Source organism: Balaenoptera physalus (genome assembly GCF_965194825.1).
Source record: "Balaenoptera physalus genome assembly, chromosome: 4".
NCBI lineage: Eukaryota > Metazoa > Chordata > Mammalia > Artiodactyla > Balaenopteridae > Balaenoptera > Balaenoptera physalus.
Window position 1 is genome coordinate 15,191,774 of NC_138891.1, and position 27,875 is coordinate 15,219,648.

The window sequence follows — 27,875 nt, forward strand, 5'->3', positions numbered from 1 at the left end:
GAGTTGGGGTCCAACTCTCAGGCCATGGTGATGCTACTGTGGTCTGTGAGTAGCAAGGCTCTACACTACCTAGATGATATAATACTGTACATAATGAGACATAGTTAACAATTAACAACAACAAAAGTGAAGTGTAAACAATATAGGACTGACTCAAATTTTTTCAACACACAAAGGTCTATGGTTAGTAGACAAAAAAAAACAATTTAATTTCCAAGAATAGTAGGTCCATCACTTTCAATAGAAATGTCATTAAAGATTTCAAGCCCCCCAAAATACATAATGATATACTAATATCAATTCAAAAATGTGTAACAATGAGATACCTACGAATGTAGACTACAGTAAAACTATTACGAAAATAAAATAACTATGACTAAGACAAAAAAGCCTAATAAATCAAAAACACTAAAAACAAGAAAATGAATTCACAGCATCCAACAAGACATTTTCAAGTAGTCTTACCTCAAGAGCTTTAAAAAAACATTCAGAATTGTCTGAAGACTTTAAAAACTTCACAAATAACGGTTCTTTGTCATTTTGGGACATTTTTGAACTGTCAAAATAAAGGAACCATTAACAAGAACAAAAACACATTACATATTAAGTTAAATGTTTAAAGCACCTATCTTTCTGCGAAGACAAGAATGCCAAAGGACAAACATTCCGGCCTTGCCCATGAATTCACCCATTACGGTTTGTAAGAAACACTGGAATGTGGGCACAATCAAGGAAAAAGATGACAACACCAATCCTTGCAAATCAGAGAACGAAATTAATGTCGCTAAACTGAATACATCGAGGACCTTTGCTCTGGGGCTAAGTCCCCGAAGCCAATAGTCATTCAATTGCATTAAGCTTAAGGATGCTCAGAACGAATCGGTCCCTGCGGGTATCCGCGGCCCTCGAGGTAGGTTCAGCCCTCAGTAAACGGACTTCAAATATAAACATGAAAGCCAGCCAGCAAAGTCAGGCGCCTAAAAGGCCGGACGCTCTAGCTCCCCAGGTCCCAGGGAAAGGCCCGGCTCTCGGTCCAGCCGCAGTTACTCCCTCTCCGGCGTCTAAGTCCTATCCGCCGGTCCAGGGGCCGGTTACAAGGTCCGGAAACCAGGGCCCGGAAGGCCAGAGGCAGCACCGCGATCCCCCCAGCGGGGTGGGGGGAGGGAGCTGGGTCCTTACTCCGAGCCTCACTCACCTCCGTGGAGCCTGGGGGTCTCCGGGCGGCGAGTGGGGGGCCGCACGGTCCGCGGGACGGCGGCTGGGGTCGGGCGCCAGCCCGGCACACAACCGCCGCCCCCAGCGGCGCCCCCAGCCCTAGCAAGCGCAGACCCGGAAATTGCCGAACCGCGACCCGACTTTCGCGCCAGCCGCGCGGACGCGCCCGTCCCTTCCGGCGGAAGTGACGCCACCGCAGTTGCGGGAGGAGGGCGGAGGCGTAAGCTGCGGAGATGGGTGGAGCGTATGTCGCGATGGGCTGGGGGCGAGGGGAACCAGGAGCGTTGAGGTCGGAGCCTCGAGGTTGGAGCCTCGCGATCAGGGCTTGCAAGCGCGGGCCTGTGCTCCGCTGGGGGCTGGCCAAGCGCCCACGGCTAACGGGTGGGGCCGCAGGCCAGAAGTGCCTTAGAGGAGGCCCTAACATATCAAAAAATATAGGCAGGGAAAAGGTTTCCTTAATAAATATTTTATACTGAGAAACCATATATTATCATCCAGAACAACTCTGTGAGGCAAATAGTGGTATCTCCATTTTACAGATGTAAAAACTGAGGCTTAGGGAAGGTAAATGAAGTATTCAAGGTCACAGTAAGTGGTAGAATTAAGACTGCATCCAAGTCTTTTTGACTCCATGGATTGGCGGACTGGATTCTTTTTCCTCCGGTATAGCCCGAATGTACTCACCCGCTACCACAGCCAAGAGGTCTAAAGGGAAGAAAGATGTCAGGATGACGTGAATTACACACCTGGTGCAAAGGGGTCTTTGCCAACTTCTTCAGGAGTGCCACCCCACCTCCTTCAGTGAGCATCTCATTTTCTTTCTCTGTAATTCCCCGAGTGTTGGGCATGTTCTGGGATGGAACCTAATGTTCAAATAGCACAGGTCAGGGGAGAGGAGGTGAAATAGGACTGTAGGATCTCCGCTTGTTGATGGCCAATGTCAAACTACTTAGTTAGCGTTTTTCCTCATTTTATTCTTGACTACTGAGATTGAGAAAATCAGGACTTGAGTAATGTGACAGTTTCATGACCTGTCCTTCAATTGTTTTTAGTGTCTCAAGATGGCAAAGAGCGGCAGTGTGTGAACACACCTGTGGAAGGTGAGTCAGAATCAGTAACACTGGGGCTCAAAGGTAAAGGCCTGTTGTCAGGGAGGGAGTGAGGAAAGCCTTACGAATAAACCAAAGTTATTAGACTTGTTAAACAAAAAAAAGAGAGAGAGAGAGAGAGAGAGAGATGACCCTGCCGTAGTCCCTCGTGAAGGAGCAGGTCTATGGTGGGGCGTGTCACAGTGGACAGAGGGCTCCTGCTTGTACCGCCTCTGCGCACTCCGCTCAGCAGTCCTCTAGAACACGGACATCGCTGGCCGCATCACGTCGATGGGAAAGTGAGGCTCAGGGACGGTGTGACTTGCCCGGGGCCCCACAGCCGGGAAGTGGCTGCACCTGGGTTTGAGCAGAGGCGCCCTGACTGGAACCCCTCTGCCCTTCCTGACCCACCGCAGTGCTCCCTGTCACATACCGCCACCCACCTCTGCACCGGGGCAGGAGCCCGTTGCTGACATTTCTGGGGCCCAGTGGATGCCTCGGAGGAGGAGGAGGGGAGTCATAGATGCTGCTGCTGAAGAGGAGGGGGATGAAAATGAAATCAGCCCTTTAGCTTTTAGTGGCCGGCTTTGAATAGCTGGGGAGTCGCCCTCCTCTTCAGAATAGGAGACCAGGTGACAAGTTTTCCCATCTGTGTCTTCCCATGGGCAGAGAGGTTCTGTGTCTGTCCCTGAGGTACCTAGTCTTGGGCACTGGCTGGAGCAGTGGTCCTCTAGGTAGTGCGGTGTCTGGACCAGCAGCATCAGCGTCGCCTGAGAACTTGTGAGATGCGAGCGTTCTTGAGTCTGACCACAGGTCTGCTGGGGTCCAGGATGGGGCCGCTGCTCTGTGTTTTAACAAGCCCTCGGGATGATTCTGATGCATATTAACGTTTGCTTGAATAGCGATCCCTTAGGAAAAGGTGAAAATGGTTATATGGGTTGTGGTCCATGAAGATGTTGGTGACAGCGGGGAATAGTTGTGATGTGTCCTCAGGCAGCTGCCTCTGAAGTTGGGGTCTGGGCATTAACTTCCCCCTTACTTCCCTGTTTCCTTGGCACTTCTGTCACCTAGAGCCTGTCACTGCAGACCCTGCTTGGAGTAGAATTAAAGGGAACTTTATCTGTTTGTAAAATGAAAAAATACAGGAAACAAATATGACAAAATAGTTACTTTTAAAATATGGGTGGTGGGAATATGAGTATTTCTTGTTATATTTTGCTACGTAAGATTTCTGAAAACTAAAACATAAACTAAAAGTAGATTTTTTTTCAGTGATAGGGTTTTAGATTTGTTTCCAGTGCTGTAAATGAATAAATATGTACAAATAAGGGGATGTATAATTAAAAAATGAGATTAGTAAATGATCTTTCTTGCTGCAGAAATAGTCTTTGCAGTGACAAAATATTTATTTAAACTGTTGTCTTCAGTACCTGGAAGGTAGAACATAGGCCTACTGAGTCTGCTGAAGTGTTGGGAAGAGGAGGTAAAATAGAATGTTAGCGGCACGTGTTGGTTGCTATTGGCTGCATTTAATTAGGCATTATAAGAAAGTGATAAACTCAGGGAAGACCTGGCTTGTTTGCAAGCAAAAAATAAAAGGAATTAAAAAGTTCAAAACTGGCGATTTGCAAGTTGGAAAAGCTGACTGCATCTAGACTCTAAAAGTGAGAGAGAAACCCAAGAGAGGTTTTCCAGAACAAACGTACATTACAACCCATCCACGTGGAAAAGACCTAGTTAAGAGTGTGGGCCTCCCACCCAAGCTAGGTAGCCACCATTAATTGAGAGAGAAAGGTTTGGGGCCAAGGATAGCAATCAGGCGTGAAAATTAGTCCAGGAGAGAACTGTGGGTGTGGCAGCTACTGTAGGGGAGCAGCTCTGCCATGGCTTCCTGGCAGACATGCACACATCCATGCAGGCTAAGGTTGGGATTGCAGCATATGTAAGCCAAAACACTCTGTGATCCTGCAGGAACATGAGAGGATGGAGGCCACCTCCCACTTGTCTTCCTGCCTCCCCCGGAAGGCTGTCATCAGATAGTTTCTCATCACCTCCCAGATTCTGATGAAGTGTGGGGCTTTCTGCACCACTCCCCTCAGAATAGAGCTACAGAATATAAAACGACTTAGCTACCATCTAGATTTGGCTCCCCAGCGATGGGGTTTCCCACAACTCAAGTTGCAGTCACCAGCCCCTTCAGTGTCATCCTTTTTGGGGTGTGGGTAAGGACCCAGGGAGCTGGCACCTTTGGCTTCTTCCTTTTTGCTATCTATGGAATAATAAATGTGTCTCATGTATCTTCTCCAGCCTGATCAGTCAGGCCTTGCCCTTGACCTTGTCTTGTACGTGTGAAACTGACTGGGAGCAAATAGATCTGAAGGTTACTAAGGTTCTGAAGGTTCATTGTTTTGTGAAGAAAACCAGAAATCTGGAGTATTCAAACTTTGTACAACCTTCAAGCTTGCATAGTCGGAAGTGGGTGAAAAGTCATACAGCCCCCAGGGAGCACAAGCTCCTCAGTACCCCATCCAGACCTGGCTAGAGAGGATAATATTGATAGAAAAGGAAGACCATCCAGAGGGAGGGGCCAGGGACCTTGGAGAGCAATGAGCAAAGGAACTGCTTTCAGAGAGCAGAACCTGGATCTAATCAGGCAGAGGAACCACCCAATGCCTGCCCAGCGGGACTTCAAAGTTAATGCTGATCAGCAACAGCTAGGAGTCTCCCCTCCTTCCCTTTCTGAAAAGGAATTTTATTGTAATTATTCTGTCCCTGCTCCACCATTGTATATCAGGTATGCGATTGGGTCGGCGTGAGGGGTGGGCAACAACTGGTCTTGTTAGTCCACGTGTCACTGGACCATCCTGTGGACTCTGGCTGAGACTATGTAGCAGATCCTTAGTATCCCATACATACCCCTCAGCCTTACCACTCACAGACATATTGGGAAACTTCCAACTGCCAGCACCTGCATTCCTTTGCATGAAGGCATTCTCTGACACCAGGAGTCTGCTTAGCCACCTGTACAGTATCCCAGAAGGCAAGGGGATTTATGACCCATGGGAAAAAACCCTCAAACAATGACTGACAGGAGTTCGTGTATAAAGACTCATGTTTGCAAGCCTCTTAATGGGATATTCTACCCTGGCTCCCAGAGTTTCCCCAGTGGAATTAAGCCCCAGTCTCCACAGTGGTAACTAACCTGTCAGTACATCCTTTGGATGCCTTCTTATCCCTGTCTCCCTTCCCCATTCTCTAACCTTTGTTTCTTCACTTACCAAATAAAACAATTAGAAAGGCTTGTCTAAAAGTGTGCTTTCTGGGGAAACTCAAACTGAGACAAAAGACCCAAGGCATGCGGTCCTCTTTGATAGTGTGTGTTGTTGCTGGGACAAAGTTGCCCAGCCAGGGATTCCAGTTCCCATCCTATTTGCATCTCGGTGGGATCGTGTGACTTAGTTATAGCCAATAGAATATAGGTAGAAGTGATGTTTAGCACTTCCAGGCCTGGCTCATGGAAACTTCTTGTACCGCCTTACACAATTCCTTATTCTAGATGTCAATACATAAGGCAGTCTTGGAAACCACATGTTGAAAATGGCAGAGCATCTCTTAGCCTGGATCTCTGAATCTTAGCCTGGAGCTCTGACCAGAGCTATGAAGGTGAACTCCCCATCCCTGCCTCTCCAACAAAACAAGACCACTGCTGCCATCTGGGCTTTATATTAGCAAGAAGCCAACTTCCATTATTTTAAACCATTGAGATTGGGAGTTTCATCTGTTATGTCAACTAGTGCCAACCTAATCAATTCTGAAGTTGCCAGGGTTTAAACAAATGTGCTGCCACTTCAAAAACTGTTTTTATTACCACAAAGGCCCTTGGAAAGAGAAAAGTGAAACTGCTTCAGAGACAAATGCCAGAGGCCACATGGGGAGAGCCTGGACCTGGAAGCAGGCTGGCTAGTTTGAATGCCGGCTCTGACATGTACTGGCTGTCTGACCTTCGGCAAGTAACTTAACCTCTCTGTGCTTCGCTTTCTTCCTGTATGAAATGGGGATGACAATAGCACCTACCTTATGGAGTTGCTATAAATTAATATCTGAAAAGCACTTAGCTCAGTGCCTCGCACACAGTTAATGATAAATTCACAAATTCCTAATTTTCCAAAGGCCATCATGAAGTCTTTAAATTGTTTCCTACAATACAGTCTCCTAACCTCCTGCTCTGCTGTTATGAGAGATTGTGCCAAAACAACAGAGATGGCTTTAGGACTATGGATGTCCTTCCTTTGCAATATGACTTTGTTCCGGTACATAGGAACTTTCCAGAGTTTGCTCCACTCAGAGGTCAGAGGGCATCTTGGTCTATTGGATTTAGGCTGTGTTAGCTTTAGGTAGATCATTAACCTTAGGAGCAATGCTCACCTCTTGACCCTATTTGGTTTTTGTCCACAGGCCTACAGAGAAGATTGTTCAACCTACTTTTGAGTCAATCCTTTACATGCATTTATTCATAATAATTATCATATATTTGATCATTTTTTTTGAGTCTTATACCAGGCACTGTTTTCCAACCTAGGGTTAGCATGCTGAACAAGAAGAATGTGGTCTCTGCCCTCATAGACCCTATTTCCTTTCAAAGGTATGAATAAATGAGGATTTAGAGCAGTTGTGAGCACAATAACTTGTAAAATTCATTCATTCAGTAACAATATACTAGAATCTGCAAAAATAAAGATTAAAAATTAGTAGTTAATGTCCTCATTTGTGCTTCTGTAATGGAAGTAGCTTGTTCAAGAACTGTGCTCTTGTTGAACACATCTAGATGTGGATAAAGCACCAGAAAACATCTATTTAAGAGCATTAGACATTAGAGGTGACAAATTTCTGGAAAAGGGAAGGGGTAACCCAGGGAGGTGAGATGACATTCTGCAACCACGTTTCCTTGGGGGAATTTGCCACTTCCTGGTACAAGGTAAGAGGTATCTGGCTTTGCCTGAGCAGAGGGCTCCTGCTAGCAGAGCTTCGGCAGTCTCACGGCTGGAAGAAAAACGCAAGTGGAGACAAGATCCAAATGAGAAGGGAAGTGCAGAGAACTAAGCCTGATAAATGACCAGTTCTCCCCTTAAGATATTTGGCACAATTTGAAGTTCCATGGAAAGGGAGGCAAAAAATATAATTCCACACCTTAGAGAGGTCCCAAACAATATACCAGGTGTATTAGTTTCCTATTGCTGCTATAACAATCACCACAAATTAAGTGGCTTAAAACAACACAGATTTATTATATTACAGTTTTGTAGGACTAAAGTCTGAAATGGGTCTCACTGGGCTAAACTCAAGTTGTCAGCAGGGCTGCTCTCCTTTCTGAAGGCTCCATAGGAGAATCTATTTTCTGGCTTTTCCTGCTTTAGAGCTGCTCACGTTTCTTGGCTCATGGCCACAGCCCATTCCATCTTCAAAACCAGCAACTGCAGGCTTTCTTTGCCTTATTCAGACACTAACTCTTCTGCTTCCCTCTTCCATATTTAAAGGGCCCTTGTGATTACATTGACTCTCACAGATAATTTAGTATAATCTCTTTATTCCCAAAGTGCCTGGCTAGCAACTTTAGTTCCATCTGCAACGTTAATCCTCCCTTGCCATGTAGCATAACATATTCACAGTTTGTGGGATTAGGAAATGGATGTCTTTGGGGGGCCATTTTTCTGCCCACCACACCAGGCTTTCAGTGGGAAGACATAGGAGCCTATCAAAACTGCCGGCTAGTCTTGATTCAGCCAAACCTCGATTGGATGAAAGTGATCAGTCCCCAATTTATCTTCTTAGTAGAATAAAAGGGTGAAAAAGGTGGAGAATTTCATTTGAGAATTGGAATCTATGACGAAGAAATAAAAATGGGAATTCTAGCAGTGAAAAAGGCAATCGTTCCACTAAAGATGCAAGAAAAAGTGTCTTTGCACTTGTGGCAGCCAAGACTGAATGGAGGAATACAGGAATTACAAAACCATGGAAAGAGAATTTTTGCAACTCAGAAATAACCTTCTAAACAGCAAAGAGCCTGTTTTACTCCCCCCAAAAAGTCTGAAATGTGAGTTTACATGAAAAAGGCAATAATTTATGTTTATTTCTCATTAAGTAGATTTAACAATACAATAGATGCAAAGAAGAGAGGATTAGTAAACTGAAAGTTAGATTAATATAAAATATCCAAACTGAAACACAAGAAAAAAAAATGGAAATACAGAAAAAGGCATGATACATGTGTGCATTTGAAAAAGATTACTACAGGGACTTCCCTGGTGGTCCAGTGGATAAGACTCCACGCTCCCAATGCAGGGGGCCCCAGTTCAACCCCTGGTCGGGATACTAGATCCCACACGCCGCAACTAAGAGTCTGCATGCCACAACAAAGATCCTGCACGCGGCAACAAAGATCCCATGTTCCGCTACTAAGACCAGCCAAAATAAATAAATAAATATTAAAAAAAACCGATTACTACACATACAATTATAGTTGTAGAAGTAGAATCAACAGAATAGGCAGGAGGAATATTTAAACAAACAATGGCTGAGAATTTTCCAAAAGTGATAAAAAAATAGCCCAAACCTTCACAGCTAGGGTAAAATCACACTTAGGCATATGATTGTCAAACCAAAGAACATGAGGAAGATAAAGGGAATATTTTAAAAGCAGCCAGAGGAAAAAGACAAATTACCTTCAAAGGAACAACAGTTGACCTCAGTTGACTTCTCAACAGAAATTATGGACAAAAGAACACAGTACAGTGACATTATTAAAGTTATGGAAGAAAAGAACTCTACAAACTGTTAGTTAAAAACATTAAAAATCCTGAGAAAATGCTCTGCCAGAAGATTTGCACATTAAAAACAGGTTAGCCAAATAGAAAACAAATATAAGGTGGCAGATAACACTCTAACGTATCAGTAATTACATTAAATGTCAACAAACTATATATGCCAATTAAAGTCTAAGATTGTCAGATGGAGTTTTTAAAATATATGCTGCTTGTAAAAGACACACTTTAAATATAAGGACACAGAAACACTGAACACAAAAGGATTAAAAAATATACAATGCATACAATAGCCAAAAGAAAGCTGGTGTAACTACCCCAATATTAGACAAGACTCTAAAGCAAGAAACATTACTAGAGATAAAAAGAGGCACTTCATAACAATTAGAAGTATAAAGGGAATAACCTAACAGTAAGGTATCACAATCTCAAATATGTATGTACTCAAAAACATAGTTTTAAAATATATAAAGCAAAGGTCAGCAGCATTAAAAGAAGAAATAGACAAATCCACAATCATAGTGGGGAATACACTTTTCTCCAGTGCTAATAGAAAAATCGGATTAAAAAAATTGTAGAGCTGAACAACACAATTTTCAATGTGTGTGTGTATATATATATATATATATATATATATACACACACACACACACATATGTATGTATTTGATTTATATATAGCATTATAAATAAAACACTTTACCCAACAACCATAGAATACTCATTATTTTAAAATGCATATTAAACAACAAAAAGTGACTGTATGCTGGGCCACCAAACAATCTTCAGCACATTTCAAAAGACTGAAATCATTCTGAGTATGTTATCGTACCATAGTGGAACTCAGTTAGACATAAATAACAAAAGATAACCAGGAAATTGAAAACACTGGAAATCAAGCAATACATTTCTAAATAAACTATGAGTCAAACAAGAAATCACAATGAAAATTGGAATATATTTTGAATTAGAATATATATTTGAATATATTTTAGATAATCATACAGATATAATAATATATCAAGAAAAAGGAAATTTATAGCCTTCAATGCATATATTAGAGTAGAAGAGAGGATGAAAATCAATGATCTTAACTTCCTTTTATAAAAACCAGAAAAAGAACAAAGCCCAAAGAAAGTCAAGAAAGCAGAAATCAATAAGTGAATTTACAATAGAGAAAATCAACAAAGCTGAAAGTTGGCTCCTTATGAAAATTAATAAAACAGATAAAACCTTGGCAATACTAATCAAGAAAAAGGAGAAAACATAAATTACCAATATCAGAAATGAAAAAGAAAATTATAGCAAGGATCCTCCACACATTAAAAATGTACAAGAGCTTCCAGGTTGGTGAACACTTTCACGTGCTGGGAGGATGGTGCATCCCAGTTTCTCAGGGACAGAAGCTCCTGTAACAGGACCCTTCCAGACCTCACCAATGAACCTCTACATCTGGTTGTTCATCTAAATCCTTTATAATAAACTGGTAAACATAAAAAATGAATAAAGATAATATTGTGCACAACTTTACATCAATAAATTTGAAATTTAGATGAAATGGGTAAATTTCTTGAAAAACTTAGCAATACCGAGACTTGAAGAATCAGAAAATCTGAACATTTCTTTAGCTATTAAAGAAATTTAATCTGGAATTGAAAACCTTTCCACTAATAAAACTCTAGACATGGGTGTCTTCACTGAGATATCAAGACTTATTATAAAGCTACAGAGACTGAGACAGATATAAGTGGAAGGATTGATATATAGCTTAGTGGAACAGAGTGGAGAGTCTAGAAACACATAGACAGTTACCTGATTTTTGACAAAGTTTATACTAAAGTGCAGTAAAAAAAGAATTATCTTTCAAGCAAATGGTGCTGGGTCAACTGGGCACACATATGGAAGGAGAAATGAATACAGGCTTCTATCCCATACCATTCACAAATATCAGTTCCAAAAAGATCTAGGCCATGTGCCTTAGCTTTGTCTTCTATGACATCATGCTAGCTCACTAAGTTATTCAGTTTATAACTGTAGTTATATAGCACAAATTAGAGGGTCTATACATCATTTGTTAAATTCCAGGAGACCTACTGAGTGAATATTTGGGGCAATAAAATGTCATGTTAAGAAAAGTCATCCACTTCTTTTAACCTAATTTCTCTTTCACATGAATGGAAAATAAATGTCTGTGTTTTTTTAAATAAATCAATTCCAGGTGGATTCTAGATCTAAATGTGAGGGGTAAAACTATAAAGCTTCTAGAAGGAAACATAAGAGAATATTTTCATGAACTTGGGACAGGCAAAGATTTCTTAAACAGTTTACAAAAAGTGCTAAACATAAAGGAAAATGTTGAAATAGGACTCAGAAATATATAAAACTTCTGTGTATTAAAAGATGCCATCAAGAGAATGAAAGAAAACCCATAAAATGGAAGAATATATTTGAAATACATATGTCCAACACAGTTCTCATATCTAGAATAAATAAAGAACTCCTACAACACAAAAAAATTTGCAAATAATCCAATAAAAAATAGGTATATCACAAAAGAAGATATCTGAATCACCAATAAACATGTGAAAAAGTGTTCAACTTTATTAGTCATCAGGGAAATTAATATTAAAACTACAGTGAACTTCATCATATGCTCCAGGAGAGCTAAAATTAAAAAGTCAGCCCAAACCAAGGGTTGACAAGGATGTGAGGCAACTGGAACTTTCATACACTGGTGGGAGTGGGAGGAGAGTGGGAAGTGTACAACTACTTTAAAAACAGTGTGGCAGCACTTATTAAAGCTGAACATAGGCATAGGCTGTGATTCAGCAATTGTGCCCTTGTGTGTATAATCAACAGAAATGCAGACACATGCTCAGCCACAGACATCTACAAAAATTTTCACAGCAGTATTACTTCATAATAGCCTCAAATTGAAAAACAAAAACCCCAAATGTCCATCAATAGTCATTGATATATTCACTATTGGAATACCACACAGCAATGAGAATGAACAAATTACAGTATATGAAACAGCATGGTTGACTGTCGTGAATATTACATTTGGACAAAGAAGCAAGACAGAAAACGATGCTTACTTTATGATTCCATTTGTGTGAAATACAAAAACAGGTGAAACATCTGTGGTGTCTGAAATCAGAATAATGGTTACTTTTGATCAGTGGTGACTCTAAGGTGGATGAGGGGGCTTCTAGGGAGCTGGTAATATTCTCTTTATCTGAGTGCTGGTTACATGGGTGTGTTCATGCTGTGTTAATCCATAGGCTGTACACATGATGTGTACACTTTCTATATGTATGTATAAGTTCAATAAAAGGTTCACATTAAAAAGATATAAATCCCTTTTTCTCTAGATTAAAAAGAGGAAGGGACTGCTATTCTCATTTTCAAAAATTCTGAAGGTCAAAGAATTCCTTGAGTGGAAGGAGACACAGAAGTAGCTGAGAGTCCCAACTTGGAATCTCTGGCTTCTAGTGTCTTTGGCATGGGGGGGCAGCAGGTGGCCTTCAGGACTTTGTGTCACCATCCCAGCAGGCCCAGAGTAAGGGTTTACCCCATAGCAGTCTCTGGGACAAACCCCATGCCAAGAACCCCCTGATGAGTGTCTCACCAAGGAGGGGACATGTTCATCCTTTCTTTTGAGATGGTGTTCAGCAGATTGCTGGTCTAGAGGTTGCTTTAATCTCTGACCAGAAATATGCTGGCTATTTCCAGCTCATGAGCATATGGGATGTGGTCTCAGGGACCCCGACAGCCTCTCTACACAGCACGGACCTTGTGTGACCGAGGCTCCTAAGCTTTTCTCCGTGCCCTCCAGCTGGTCGTACTCCAAAGCCCAGACGGTCACCTCGAAAGCTGACCAGATGTGAGAGGTCCCCTCCTCACTCTATCCCGTCCCTAGTTATCTGGCACATAGAGACAATACATTTCTTGAATTGAAAACTCAACTTAGCTGGCTAGAGGTGGTGTGAAGGGGCAGAGAATGGGGACAATCTCCCATTGGTTGTCCAATGATGGTGATGTCTGTAAGATGTGGAAGGAAGAGGATACATTGTTTACTTTGAGGTATGTGTGTGAGTGTGTGTGTGTGTGTGTATAAGAGAAGAGGAGGAGAGCCCAGGTTTGTGTATAATAGTCTCATGCCTCTGTGATTTACAACCTCTTCCTACTCCCTCAGGACTATCTCTGGCCTCAGTGGAAGGCAGGGTTAATCTCTGACAGAGGGAAGAACTTTTCATAATTTTGGTAGGAGCTGAAACAAACAACAATATTTCCTTAGCAAAGATTCACCCTTTGCGCACAAGAAGAGGGGGGCAGAATAAAGAGTTATGGTGGGCTAAATAATAAACTGTTTAAATTCAATTATAATACATTCTTACAGTCTTAAGACTCAATTTAGAGGATGCTTTATTAGATGAGTCTTGGTTTGTAGTTTGAATTACTATATTGCCAGTCCTAATACTTAATTTGAGAGAAAGTCTACTTAAAATGTATTCAGGGCAAAAGACTTGAACAAGAGGGCATTTAAATAGCTAATAAGCATATAAAGATAGTCAACCTCATTAGTCATCAGAAAAACTCAAAATTATGGTGCAAAACCACCAACACTCCCAGTAAAACAGTAAAAATGTGGAACAGCCAAACTCTTGTACTCTTAATGTGGGAGTGGAAATTGGTTCAACCACTTGGGAAAAGTGTTTGGCAGTATCTATGAGTTGAACATATGCCTACTTTATGACCAAGCAGCTACTCTCCCAGGAAAATATCCTGCAGAAATGTATACCTATGTGCAGGAAAAGACATGTACTAGAATGTTCACAGCAGCACTCACTGTAAGAGCCCACTAGAAACCACTATTATCAACAGGCAGGATAAATAGCAAGTCCTGCATATACAATATGGGGTCATATGCAACACCAAGATCGCCTGATGGGCAAACTATACACAGCAACATAGATGAATCTTACAAACGTAACCAGAAAGAAGTCAGATGCAACATTGTACATATTGTATGATTCCATCTCTGTAAAGTTAAACAATCAGCAGAATTAGTCTATGTTGCCAGAAGTCAAGATAATGGATATCTTTGTGGGGAGACGGGAAGTAATTGGAGGAGAGGCATCCCCCGCTCTGTTAACGTTTTGTTTCTTGATGTGGGTGCTGGTTACATGGGTGTGCTCACTTGGTGATAATTGTTCAAGTTGTATACTTAGGATATGTTAAGTTTTATGTATGTTTATTACACTTCAAGAAAAATTTTGAAAAATCTAAATTCGGAAGACTTCCCCCAGGCAGAGCTCATAGACTTCAGGAGGATGGGGCTGCGGGCTGCACTGGGGAGTAGAAGCAGCCCTGCCAGGGTTCAGCGCTTCTCCTGACCTCAGCCTTCAGCCGAGGGTTGCAGGAGACCGTGTCAGGGGGATTGGGGGTGGGAGAGCTTCCGGGAGGGACCCGGAGTGGGCAACCGAGACGCTTTTGGAGGAAGAGTCTGAGGATACCTGAAAATTGCGTTCAAAACGTTGTGTATGCGTGGGCACGTGCTCTCCTGGGGGAAGGGTCCACAGTGTTCACCTCGTGGACCGCCCCTCAGTCCCAAAGAGTCTGTGTTGGAGACATCGAAGAGTTGCTTGTCTAGATGAAGGTCCAGGGGTCAAGGAACCCGCATTCTAGTAACTAACCTGGGGCCCAGGCGGTCACTCTCATCTTGGGACTCAGCTTCTCTCTCCAGCAGGCTCCGGGGTTGCTGCGGCTCGTACCTCCGGGGTGCGGACTCCTAGCCCGAGAGCAGAGATCCAGCCTCGAAGCTCCGGGCGCTGGGCAGAGGTGCAGCCGCGGCGAGCCCCTGCGAGCTGTCTGGGCGAGGGGTGGGGGTGTGGCGAGGGCGATGGGCGGGAAGGGCGAACCCTTCGGAGGAGGCGGATCCGCCCCCTCGCGGGCAGGTACAGTTGACCGAGGCCCCGGGAGCCGGGAGCCGGGTAGGAGTCGCTTGCCGCCGAGGAGAATGAGGCTCGCGGTCTGCGCAGTGCTGTGCGCGGGGGCCCTGGGTGAGTGCGCACTGGGAGCCGGGTGGGGGCCGGCCGTTTAGGATGGGACCGGGTGCTAACCGAGGGTCAGCGACGGCGGGACACTGCACTGCCTCGTCTAGGCGGCTTCGAAGCAGCCCAGCGCCTGGCTGGCCCCAAAGTGCCTTCCACCGCCGGTGGTGCATCAGTGCACCTGACCAACTTTCGCCCTTGCAGAAACCCTGTAGGCTAGGGCAGGAGTTCGCAAACTCTGACCAGCCGGCCAAATCCCGCTAGCTGCCTGATACACAGCCGAAAGAGCTAAGAATGGGTTTTACATTTTTACATGTGTGAAAGAAAATAAAAAGAAAAATAATTTGACACATGAGAATTATATGAAATTCAAATGTCAGCGTCCATAAATAAAACTTCATTGCAACAAGATCATGCTCATTCAGGTAAGTATTGTCCACGGCTGCTTTCAGGCTTTAAGGGCAGAGTTGAGTAGTTGCCACGGAGACTGTATGGCCCACAAAACTAGTAATTGCCTAGCTAGCCCAGTACAGAAAAAGTTCATGACCCCTGGCCTGGAGGCTGTTCGTCCAGTTTACAGTGAAGGAAACAGGGTCAGAAGAAAGAAGGGGTTTTTTCCGAGGGCTCAAGGACTATTATTAAGAGGGGGAGGGGCACATCAGGTAAGCTTGTCATGTCAGGTATCTAACCAGAAGGATCTTTCCTGCTCTGAACTGTACAATGCCTCCCATCTCTACTACACACTAAGGAGGTGGAGGAATATAGGGGAGAAACAATCACCCTAGAATGGAATCCACCTGCCACTCGGTGCCATGTGACTGGGTGGTCCCTTGCCTTCCTCTCTGAGCTAATTTCCTCCTCAGTTCAGTAGAAATTACTTTTTCACAGCAAACACACAGTTGCTGTGAAAGTGACATGAAGTCATGTACCTAAGGGCAGAGCTCTAGGCACAGGTGAGTTATCACTGGAAAAAAATCCTGCACGTAAATATAGGGGCCCCTTCCCGTGTTGGGGTGCTGTCAGGGCTCTTGGCTGGGTAACTGTAAGGAAGGTAATGGTGCAAAGTCACTGAGCTCATGCAGGTGGAGACCCCTCCCTGGCGGGACAACTGGGTTCTGTCCAGCCCTGATTCTGTCAGGTCTCAGGCTGTCTTAAATCACTTCTGGGTTAGGGTATCTATCATGGGGGGAGGGGTAACCTGGGTTGAGCAGAAGAAGGCAGGAAAGGCAAGGAGTGCTTTCAGGGATGGGGGGGTGGCCCTCCTTGGCCCAGTGCTGCCACCTAGGGCCACACGGGGAGCTCTGCTGGGGCTGGGGAAGGCTGGCAATGTCGCTACAGCTATGGTCCAACTATGGCTGCAGAAAATCCAGAGTGCAGCCCCCTGGCCTCTCCCGTATTCTGCCCGAACAGGGCTTCTGTTGTTTGTTCTTCCTCCATCCCCTGTCTTGGCAGTGTCAGGCACTGACCAAAAGTTCACTTTCCCAGTCGGCTCTGTGTTTACTAAACAGAGGCAAGAGCTGCCTCTCCCTGGCCCTCCGCCCACTCCACCCCAACAATCCTTCTCTCTTGGCCACTGGACAAGGCTGGAATCGAGGACGTGTTTTCCTCAAAGCTCAGTGTTCTTTTCCTATAAAAACCCTTCTGGTGGCAGGTGACAGGAATGTAACCAAACTAGCTTAAACTAAAAGTGTCAGAGGAGCGGGAGTGGTGATTAGCAGGCCTTGCAAGAGCCAAAAACCAGGGGCTCAGTACAGCCTGTACCTCCACCTTGGCTGCCACCTCCTTTCTCTACCTTTTGCTCTTCTGGGGAAGAGATTTCTCCATGCAGCGAGCATGTGGCCACCAGCAGCTTTTCCCTTCTAGGAGCAGACTGAAATATTCATGGTGGGCTCTGATTGCCCCTTCTTGAAATTGTCACATGGTTGGATGGAGTGTTATTGATGGCTGGCCTAGTTTAGGTTACTTGACTCCATTGACCCTTAGCTTGCTTGCACACACTCTTTCTTTTTAAAATCATTTTTATTGAAACATAACTTACATTTAATAAAATGCTCTCCTACAAGTATACATACAGTTCAATGAATTTCAACAAATATGCCTACCCCCATAACTACCACCACAATCAAAATATAGAACATTTCCATCACTCCCAAATTGTCCCCTACCCCTTCCCAGTCATTCCCATTTTTTCCCACTTTAGATAAATTTTTCCTTTTCTAGGATTTCATATAAATGGAATCATGCACTACATAGTGTTTTGTGTCTGGCTTGTTTCATTCAGCACAATTGTTTAGAGATTCATCCACATTGTTGTATGTATCAAAGTTCATTCCTTTTTATTGCTGAGTAGTATTCCATGGTATGACTTTATCACAGTTTGTTTTCCATTCATTTGTTAGTGGATGTTTAGGTTGTCTCCAGTTTGGGATATTATGACTAAAGCTGCTATGAATGTTACTGTACAAGTCTTTGGGTGGACATATATTTTCATTTGTTTTGAGTAAATATCTAGGAGTAGCATTGCTGGGTCATAATGGTAAGTTATGTTTAACTTGTTAAGAAAATGTCAAACTTTTTTGAGTAGTTGTACCATTTTCCATTCCCACCCACAATATGATAATTTCAGTTGCTCCACATCCTGCTAACACTTGGTGTTGTCAATATTTTCACATTTAACCATTCTGACAGGTGTGTGTAGTACCTCACAACGGTTTTAAATTGCATTTCTCTGATGAGTAATAATGTTGTGACTTAGCTTTCCATTTTCTTTTTTTTTAATTAATTATTTTTTTTTGAATTTTATTTTTTTATACAGCAGGTTCTTATTAGTTATCCATTTTATACATATTAGTGTATATATGTCAATCCCAATCTCCCAATTCATCACACCACCAATAAATAATTTATTTTATTTATTTATTTTTGGCTGCGCTGGGTCTTTGTTGCTGCACGCGGGCTTTCTCTAGTTATGGTGAGCGGGGGCTACTCTTTGTTGCCGTGCGTGGGCTTGTCATTGCAGTGGCTTCTCGTGTTTCAGAGCACAGACTCTAGTCTCACAGGCTCAGTAGTTGTGGCACATGGGCTTAGTTACTCCGTGGCATGTGGGATCTTCCTGGACCAGGGCTCGAACCCGTGTCCCCTGCATTGGCAGGCGGATTCTTAACCACTGTGCCACCAGGGAAGCCCTCCATTTTCTAAATGATACCTTCTGAAGAGCAGATGTTTTACATTTTGATCAGGTTCACTTACCTAATTTTTATTTTTTGTTATTATGTTTTGTGTCCTCTCTAAAAATATTGATATAATTGGCTACCCCCAAAGTTGCAATAGTTTCCTCTTTGTTTTATTTTAGAAGTTTTATAGCTTCAGCTTTTATGTTTTGGTCTATGATACATTTTTAGTTAATTTTTGTGTATGGTATAAAGTAAGAGTTGAGATTCACTTTTCTCATATGGATATCCAGTTATTCCAGGACTTGTTTTTGAAAAGAATATCCTTTCTTCACTGAATTACGTCGGCAGCTTTGTTGAAAATCTACTGACCCTATATATATGGGTCAATTTCTAGACTCTCTGTTCTGTTACATTAAGCTTTATATCTCTCCTTGTGCCAATATCACACTGTCTTGGTTACTGTAGCTTTATAAGAAGTCTTGAAATCAGGTAGTATAAATCCTCCAACTCTATTGTACTACTTCAGTGTTGGTTTGGCCATTTAGATCTTTTGCATATCCAAACACAATTTTGAATCAGGTTATCAAATTCTATAAAAAACAAGTTTAGACTTGGATTATTATTGAGATATCATTTAATTTATAGATTATTTTGAGGCTTGGCATCTTAACAATATTGAGTTTTCTAATCCATGAACATTCTATATCTATTTATTTAGGTCTTCTTTCATTTATCTTGGAAATATTTTGTAGTTTTCATGTACAGCTCTTGTTCATAATTTGTTAAATTTATCCCTAGATATTTCATATATATATATTTTTTAGATTATTTTTCTTTCATTTTTCTTGGCTGCATCAGGTCTTAGTTGTGGAACGCTGGGTCTTCATTGAGGCATGTGGGATCTTTCGTTGCGGCGCGGGCTCTTTGTTGTGGTGCGCAGGCTTCTCTCTACTTGTGGCGTGCAGGTTTTTCTCTCTCTAGTTGTGGTGCGTGGGCTCCAGGGCACGTGGGCTCTAGGGCACGTGGGCTCTGTAGTTGGCGGCAGGTGGGCTCTCTCATTGAGGCATGTGAGCTCAGTAGTTGTGGCGCAAGGGCTTAGTTGCCCTGCAGCATGTGGGATCTTAGTTCCCCCACCAGGAATGGAACCCGTGTCCCCTGCGTTGGAAGGTGGGTTCTTTACCACTGGACCACCAGGGAAGTTCCGATATTTCATATTTTTGAAAGCCATTGTAAGTAGTATTTTTAAAGTTTCATTTTACAGTTTTTTCTTTTTAGCATTGTAGAGATTCAACTGATTTTAGCGCTTTGACCTCAGATCCTAAGACCTTTCTAAACTCATTTATTCCTTAAAATTTTCTGTGTAGAGAAACATGTTATCTGTGAATATAGACAATTTTCTATCTTCTTTTCCAATCTGTATGCCTTTTGTTTCTCTTTTGAGCTTTGTTAAAATGGTTAAGACCTCTAATACAGTGTTAAACAGAAGTGATGAGAATGTCTGTCTTTGCCTTGTTTCTGACCTGAAGGGGAAAGCATTCAGTCTTTCACCATTAGGTATAATATTAACTGTGGGGTTTTTTGTAGATGTTTTTATCAGGTTGAGGACATTCCTTTCTATTCTTACTTTGTTTGGAATTTTGAATTGGCAAGTGCCTTTTCTGTTCTATTGAGATAATCGTATGAATTTTTCTGTTTTATTCTGTAATATGATGAACTATATTGATTAGTTTTTGCACATTAATTAGACTTAACATTCCTGGGCAAGGGATAAACCTGCGTGTGTGTGTGTGTGTGTGTGTGTGTGTGTGTGTGTGTGTGTGTTCATGTACTCAAGAATTTTTTTTGGCTGGATTTGATTTGTTAATATTTTGTAAATGCTTTTTGTGTCTATGTTCATGGGGGATATTTGGTTGTAGTTTTCTTTACTTATAATGTCTTTGTTTGGATTTGGTATCAGGTTAATGCTGGCCTTAGAAAATGAGTTAGGAGTATTACTTTCTCCTCTACTTTATAAGATAGTTTTTGCCACATTGGTGTTATTTCTGTTAAGTGTTTGATAGAATTCATCAGTGTAACCACTTGGGTCTGGAACTTCCTTTAACATTCATTGTAGTGCAAGTTTGCTGTACCCAAATTCTCAACATTTGTTTGTCTGGAAAAGTTTATTTTTGCCTTCAGTTCTGAAAGTTATTTTCTTTGGTTTTAGATTTCTAGGTTAGCAAGTTATTTTCCTTTTAGCACTTTAAGGATATTCCATTGTCTATGACTTGTGTGGTTTCTGACAAAAAGTCTGAGATATTTATTGCCTTTGCTCCTCTGTACCTAATTTTGTCTCTTTTCTCTGGTTGCTTTAGAACTGTGAGTTTGTAGTTTTCATAATATTAGGAAAAATTCTGGCCAAATATTTCTTCACATATTTTTTCTTGCCCCTTCCCCCCTTTTTTATCCTGGACTCCAGTTACACATATGTTAGATCACTTGATACTGTATGACAAGTCACTGAGGCTCTGATCATTTGTTTTTCTATCTTTCTTTCTCTCTGCTTCATTTTGGATAGTTTGTAATAATGTCTTCTAGATCATCTTTTTTCTTCCGCAGTATCTAATCAGCTGTTAATCTCATCCACTGGAATTTCATTTCAGATATTCTATTTTTCATCTCTAGCAATTCTTTTTGGCTCCTTACATCTTATATTTGTATCCTCATTATGCTCATGTTTTTCTTTTCTTGGGGGGAGGGTTCACTATTTATTTATGACAAATATTCCACATCCATGATCCTCTCCAGTCAGAAGTTCTTTGAGAGGATGCCATGGGCCTTGGCCAGTTGGAGAATGGAGTCATCTGACTCTCCCATCCTGTGAATGGCCCCGCAGATAGCCTAGGTTTTGAACTGGGTGTTGAACCTTCCATAAGCTTACTTATGGAATCTTTCATAAATGGACTATTTATTCAATAAGATTTTCTCCACTCTGAATGGTGGGAACCCAAATGATTCCTAACCCCATTTGAGTTCTGAGAAATGTTTGGTTTAAGCTTCCTATTAAATTTTCTTTCCCTAGCAGTTGTCCTTACTTTGTTGACCTCAGCCAAGTTCACCTGGACTGACGCGTGGTCTTTGGCTCCGATGATGCGGTTGCTGGCAGAGTATTTCTGCGGCAAATACAGGTCCACGAACTCTCTGGCATCATTTTGCATGTTGAGGGCATGTCTGGTGGCACCATGACAAGCATGGGAGCAGAAAGGAAGCACCGCATCCCCCGACAGCGCTGATGTTCATGTTATTCTTTAACTCTCCAAGCATACTTATAACATTTAAAATAGCTGTTTTAAAGCTATTTTCTGTTTTAAAGCTATTTTCTGTTAATTTCCTCATCTCTTTCATTTCTGGTTCTGATTCTATTGACAGATTTTCCTCCTGGTTATGGGTTACATTTTCCTGCACCTTCACTTGTGTATTAATTTTATTGGTTGCTAGACACTGTGAATTTTACCTTGCTGAGTACTGTATTTTGGTTTTTGGGTTTTTTTTTTTTTAATGTAAGGAGTGTCAACCGTTTTTTCTGGCAGGCATTCATAATGTCTTCAGATCAGCTTAATCTTCTCAAGACTATTTTTCAAGGTGTTTAGGCAGTGTCTAGAATACCCTTCTTTCTAGATCTAGTTTAGCTTACTTATGGAATCTTTCATAAATGCACTATTTATTCAATAAGATTTTCTCCACTCTGAATGGTGGGAACCCAAATGATTCCTAACCCCATTTGAGTTCTGAGAAATGTTTGGTTTAAGCTCCCCATTAAATTTTCTTTCCCTAGCAGTTGTCCTTGCCTGGCCTCCACAATGCTCAAATTGATATTTAGCCAGAATCTCCAAGGTGTGACAATTCTGGATTTCAATCTCTCTTCTCTTTCTCCTCTCTTTTTGCATTCCCTGCTCTTTGGTACCCTGTGCTGCACATTCTAATTGCCTCCACCTTACCAAACTATGATCTCTGTCTCCTCAACTTGGGATGACCATCGGGCTGTTTGTTTTCTCTTCTCTTCCCTGCTATCTGGACATTTTGTCCAGGAAGAAAGCTAGTGTGATTACAGGGCTTACTTTATTTGTTCCCCTTCTCTCGGGGATCACAGTCCTGCACTTCCTGTTGTCCAATGTTTTAAAACATTTTTTTCATATGTTTTTCCCCAGGTGTTTTTTTTTTTTTTTTTTCCTCACCTGTTTAAAGTGCTAGGGCAAGTCCTATATCAGTTATTTCTCATAGGTGGAAACAGAAGTCCATCCTGGTTTGATTTTTTGTTTGTTTGTTTTGTGTTTTATTTGTTTTGCCTTTGTTTAGTTCCCTGTTTTAGTACCATGTTTTTGTCAAGACTTTAGCTTTTCCCCTAACGATGCAAATATCATTCACCCTATTTTATACTCACACTGAATGAACTAGTGATTACCACTGGGGAGAGGGAAGGGATGAGGGGCAATATAGAGGTAGGAGAGGAAAAAAAAGGTTATTATAGGATTATATGAAATTATCTGTGTGAAACTTTTGGAAATTGTAAAGCACGGTAGAATTTAAAGAATCTTTAATTCAATAATAAATAAATAAATAAATAATTTAAAAACATCGGAAGTTCAAAAGCTACAGTTTTAATCATTTGACCATAAGCACAGGTGACTGAAAATAGACTTTCAAAAAGGCTTTCTCAGTAAGTGCAAACTTTTGAAAAAGAAAAAAAAAACTGCAATTGTATACAGTAGCTCTTTGTGTAACTTAACCTGCTTACAAAGCTATTTTCATTTATAGAGTTGTATTGTCTCTACAGCTACCAGTCATTTCCAAGAGCAGAAATGTTTTAAGAATCTGTATTGGCAAGCAGAGTAAACATGTTTTGAAAGGCTCAAAATGCAATATGAGCTATTACTCCACACACTTCTATTCTGCACAAGGGCACATGTCCTGACAGCTCCATTCTCTCACTGGCTCTTCTACCCTGGCGGCTACTATCGAAGGCCTGTTCAAAACAGAGCTGAAGCACTCCATTTGTCATTCCCTGTCTTTGGTATGGGATTCTCTTTAAGGAAATTTGACATCTCCTGTCCCATTTATTTTGATATTTCCTACTTGCAGACAGTTAAAAGGCAATACAGGCTTTGTAGTCAAACAGACCTGGGTGTTTCAAGTATTAGCTTCATCTCAAGTTATTTGATATCTCTGACAGTTTTTTTTGTTTGCTTGTTTAAACTCATCTACAAAATGGGAACACCAGTATTTAACTGGCAGGACAATTGTGGGCATTCGAGGAGGGTCGTGTGCCTGGCCCACTGCCTGACACACAGGGCCTCCTCAAAAACTCATAGCTGTGGGCTTCCCTGGTGGCGCAGTGGTTGAGAATCTGCCTGCCAATGCAGGGGACGCGGGTTCGGGCCCTGGTCTGGGAGGATCCCACGTGCTGCGGGGCAACTGGGCCCGTGAGCCACGATTGCTGAGCCTGCGCGTCTGGAGCCTGTGCTCCGCAACAGGAGAGGCCGCGATAGTGAGAGGCCCGCGCACCGCGATGAGGAGTGGCCCCCACTTGCCGCAACTGGAGAGGGCCCTTGCACAGAAACGAAGACCCAACACAGCCATAAATAAATAAATAAATATTTAAAAAAAAAACAAAAACAAAAAAAAAAAACCTCATAGCTGTGACTGCTGTTACTTTCATCTGCTAGATTTCATCTAAGATGACATTTTGCTCAAATACCACAGATTTGTAAACAGCATTTTGCCTTTGCATTATTGTTAACACTAATTACTACAGCTTAAAGTGCCAGTGAAATGAACAGACACTGATTTTAATGCCCCAGCAGTTACTACCATGTAAGGTTAGAGTATCTAATGCCAAGACAAAGACTAAATCATTAGGCCCAAAGCTTCCTTCCCATAAGACTATTTTCTTTTTTGAGGTGAAATTCACTAACATGAAATTAATCATTTAAAAGTATACAATTCAGTGGTATTTAGTATGTTCACAGGGTGGTGCAACTACCGCCTCTATCTAGTTCCACCATAGTTCAAACACCCCAAGAGAACATACTGTACCCATCCTCCTCTTCCCCAGGCCCTGGCCACCACCAATTTGCTTTCTGTCTCTATAGATTTACTTATTCTAGATATTTCATATAAATGGAATCATATAATGTGTGGCCTCTTGTGTCTGGCTTCTTTCATTTAACGTATTATTTTTGAGCTTTATCAATGCTGTAGCATGTAGCAGTACTTTATTCTTTTTACGGTAGATTATATTCCATTTTGTGGGTGTACTATATTTTGCTCATCAGTTCATTCACTGCTGTACCTTTGGGTTGTTTCCACCTTTTTTGACCATTGTGAAAAGTGCTGCTCTGAATATTTCTATATGTATTTGAGTACCTGTTTTGAATTCTTTTGGGTATATACTTATGAGTGGAATTTCTGGGTCATATGATAATTCTGTATTTAACTTTTGGGGGATGCTTTGGCTTTTTTCTCCAAGGGAAAAGGCACAACCAGAGAAATGGGACCTGAGAATTTATGTGAGCCAGGCAGCCAGTCCAATTTGTGTCTACCCCTCTCAGCCAACCCTTGACCTTGCCTTTAACCTCTTCTTACAGCAGAGAAAGGTGAGTGCTGTGGGTCCCTTATACCCTTGGCCTGTCTCCCGTAGGGCTGTGTCTGACTGTCCCTGAAAAAACTGTGAGATGGTGCACTGTCTCAAACCATGAGGCCAATAAGTGCTACAGCTTCCATGACAACATGAATAATGTCCTTTCAGTGGATGGTCCTCATGTCACCTGTGTGAAGAGAACCTCTTACCTTGAGTGCATCAAGGCCATTGTGGTAAGTCACTGCTGCCTAAGAAGAGTGGAAGAAAATCCATACTTTCTCCTTCTTTTTCTGTACTTGTTATTAGTTTATTGCTTCAGAACAACTTTCTCCCCCAAGGAACTAGACCATGCTTTAGAGGAGAAAGAAATAAGCTAAAGACTTGAAAGTACAGAGACTATGTGTAGATGAAAATATAGGTGCTCAACATTCATTAATAGTGAAAACAACAATAATAATAATTAAACAACTGATAGAGAAGGATTCAGTGAAAATGGCCATGGTAAAGCAAAGCCAGAATTGCACTGAAAGAGAAATCTATAAAGACTCAGAAATAAACAAGAAGCTCTAGTATCACTATTATTACTTAATATTGTTTTTGGAATTTCCTAGTAATGCAATGATATAAAATACATATGAGATAGAAACAAACAAAATATCAATATTTTCAGATGCTTGCATGCCTAGAAAGTACAATGGAATCAAGAGAAATGTTACCGTAATTATTAATGAAAAAATTAGTTTGGTAAAAGATAAATATATCACAATTAATGTCATTTTCATATATCAACAGTCACTAGTTGGGGAAAAATAACCCCAAATTGTGATCTCATTTACATTTAAAATGATATACAGAAAAATGTTGCAGGGAAAAAATCATATGAGAGATCTGCAAGATTATTATAAATGTAATACAAAAGTCTGAGACAAATGAACAGTACTTATTAATAAATTAAAACATATGCCATATTCCTAGACAGGAAGACTAAACTTCATATATTTGCACAGTTTCCCAAAGTTAATTCATAAATTTAATATAATTGTTATCAAAATTATATTATAAAATTTAAAAAGTCAGTAAAATAAGTTTACAGTTCTTAAGAAGAAGTATGGGTGAGAATATAAAATAGTATTATGAAAAATAAAATGAGCTGGGGAGTAGCTGAGGCCTGCCTGAAACTATAACATATTTAATAACAGTATTACAAGGAACAGGGTCCTCGGACAGATGTAGAAGATCTGGAAGAGAACAAAATTCAGACATATTCCGAGCTTTCTATACATACATCCATCTATCTAATTATCAACATGATATGATGTAGATGCAAACTATGATGAATGTCCAACTCTAGGGCAGTATGGTCCTAGGCTTAATGGTTACATACACATAGATTTAGATATTGTATGATAAGGCATACTTTCCAAACAAATGTCTGAGAAAGGATTCTTTAGTTGGACAACTGGATAGACGTTTAGAAATAAAATCAAGTGAGATTTTTAATCCATTTACCAAAATAAACTCCCAGCTTGGCTCAATTTGACTAATGTAAATAGATATAAAAAGATAAATCACAAAAGTAGACAAATTTGGAAATGTAAAAATTTTAAATCTCTGACAAAGAAAAAAAATTAAAGCCCTAAGAATACAGAAAAATATATTCACATCAGCTATAACGAAAGTGTAGTGTAAAAGCTATATAAAGATGTCATTTAAATTTATAAGAAATGCTTAAGAATAACAAGCTATAAACAAACTACTCACAGAAATTACAGCTAGTAGACGATACAAGTAAGGAAGGGAAAATGTTCATTCTTTATAATAATCAAAGGATGCAAATAAAACCACCTTAAAGTAACAGTTTATATCTCATAATGTGATAACATTTCTTAAATGATAGTATTTCTTGCCAGTAGTTTTGTGTGAAATTGGTATGCATTGCTATGGGCATTAGAAATTATAAATTTCTACATCATTTCTGGAGAAAAATTTGGAAATATTCAGTAAGGGTCATAAAGATGTACACAAACTTTATTTATTTATTTTCTCTAATTCATTCATATTTATATATGACCTTATGCAATTGGGGGAGCTGGTTAAGAGGTGTCTGTAAGACTATTGTCTTTGCATCTGATACTGGAACTTGAGGAGGAGGTGGTCAGGAGGGGGAAGATGTGTGTAAAGCAGGAAAGAGTGAGAACCACCTAGAACCTCAGTCATGAGCTGGAGCCCATGCGGATGGACTGAAACCTGTGACAGTTCTTGTTGCTCCTGACCTTGATGGTGTTCACAAGGCCTAGTGGCCTTCTTGTCTTTTACCTTTATACTAAATCCCTCCTTTTCTTAAATTGGTTTCTGATACATGCAACCAACAGAGTACTAACTTGATATATGTATATACATATGTATACATATACTTATATATGAATACACATTGTAAAATATATGTAAGAAAAAATGAGATGGGGTAAAGGGAAGCAAGTATACAGAAATGTAGTATTAAATTTATAAAAAGCTAAATTACTTTAAATGTCAATTAAGAAATGAATAAAAAGCACTATTTACAATAGCCAAGATACAAAAGCAACCTCAGTGTCCATCAGTAGAAGAATGGATAAAGAAGATGTGGTGTATATATACCATGGAATATTACTCAGCCATAAAAAAGAATGAAGTCTTGCCATTTGTGACAACATGAGTGGACCCAGAGGGTATTATGCTAAGTGAAATAAGTCAGACAGAGAAAGGACAAATGCTGTATGATTTCACTTATATGTGGAATCTAAAAGACAAAACAAATGAACAAATATAACAAAACAGAAACAGAGTCATAGATACAGAGAACAGGTGATTGCCAGAGGGGAGATGGGTAGGAGGAGGAAAGATATAGGTGGGGGAGATTAAGAGGTACAA

The 27,875-nt window shown here is 41.0% G+C and overlaps 2 protein-coding genes and 1 long non-coding RNA gene across 6 annotated transcripts in view; 1 reads left to right on the forward strand and 2 right to left on the reverse strand.

Moving 5' to 3' along the window:
* The window catches only part of TOPBP1 (DNA topoisomerase II binding protein 1), a 79,932-nt gene extending 78,534 nt beyond the window's left edge, over positions 1–1,398 (reverse strand). For 2 of the 3 annotated variants that reach the window (XM_082459203.1, XM_082459202.1), the window contains exons 1-2: positions 1,196–1,397; positions 466–556 (exon numbers count right to left, since the gene is read on the reverse strand). In XM_082459203.1, the coding sequence (XP_082315329.1) occupies positions 466–549 (84 nt within the window). In that variant the 5' untranslated portion in view covers positions 550–556; positions 1,196–1,397. Of the gene's footprint in view, positions 1–465; positions 557–1,195 lie in introns of all 3 variants that reach the window. The other variant, XM_082459205.1, reaches the window with a different exon arrangement.
* A 62-nt stretch (positions 1,399–1,460) lies between these two features.
* The window catches only part of LOC309659478 (inhibitor of carbonic anhydrase-like), a 59,910-nt gene continuing 33,495 nt past the window's right edge, over positions 1,461–27,875 (forward strand). The window contains exons 1-3 of one of the 2 annotated variants that reach the window (XM_082459293.1): positions 1,461–2,016; positions 2,268–15,185; positions 25,026–25,198. In XM_082459293.1, coding sequence (XP_082315419.1) covers positions 15,026–15,185; positions 25,026–25,198 — 333 coding nt within the window. In that variant the 5' untranslated portion in view covers positions 1,461–2,016; positions 2,268–15,025. Of the gene's footprint in view, positions 15,186–25,025; positions 25,199–27,875 lie in introns of both variants that reach the window. The other variant, XM_082459294.1, reaches the window with a different exon arrangement.
* On the reverse strand, positions 21,089–25,084 carry LOC309659524. Its single transcript, XR_014262861.1, has 2 exons — positions 24,016–25,084; positions 21,089–23,690 (listed from the first exon to the last, which is right to left on the reverse strand). It is a non-coding gene; the product is annotated as an uncharacterized lncRNA (long non-coding RNA).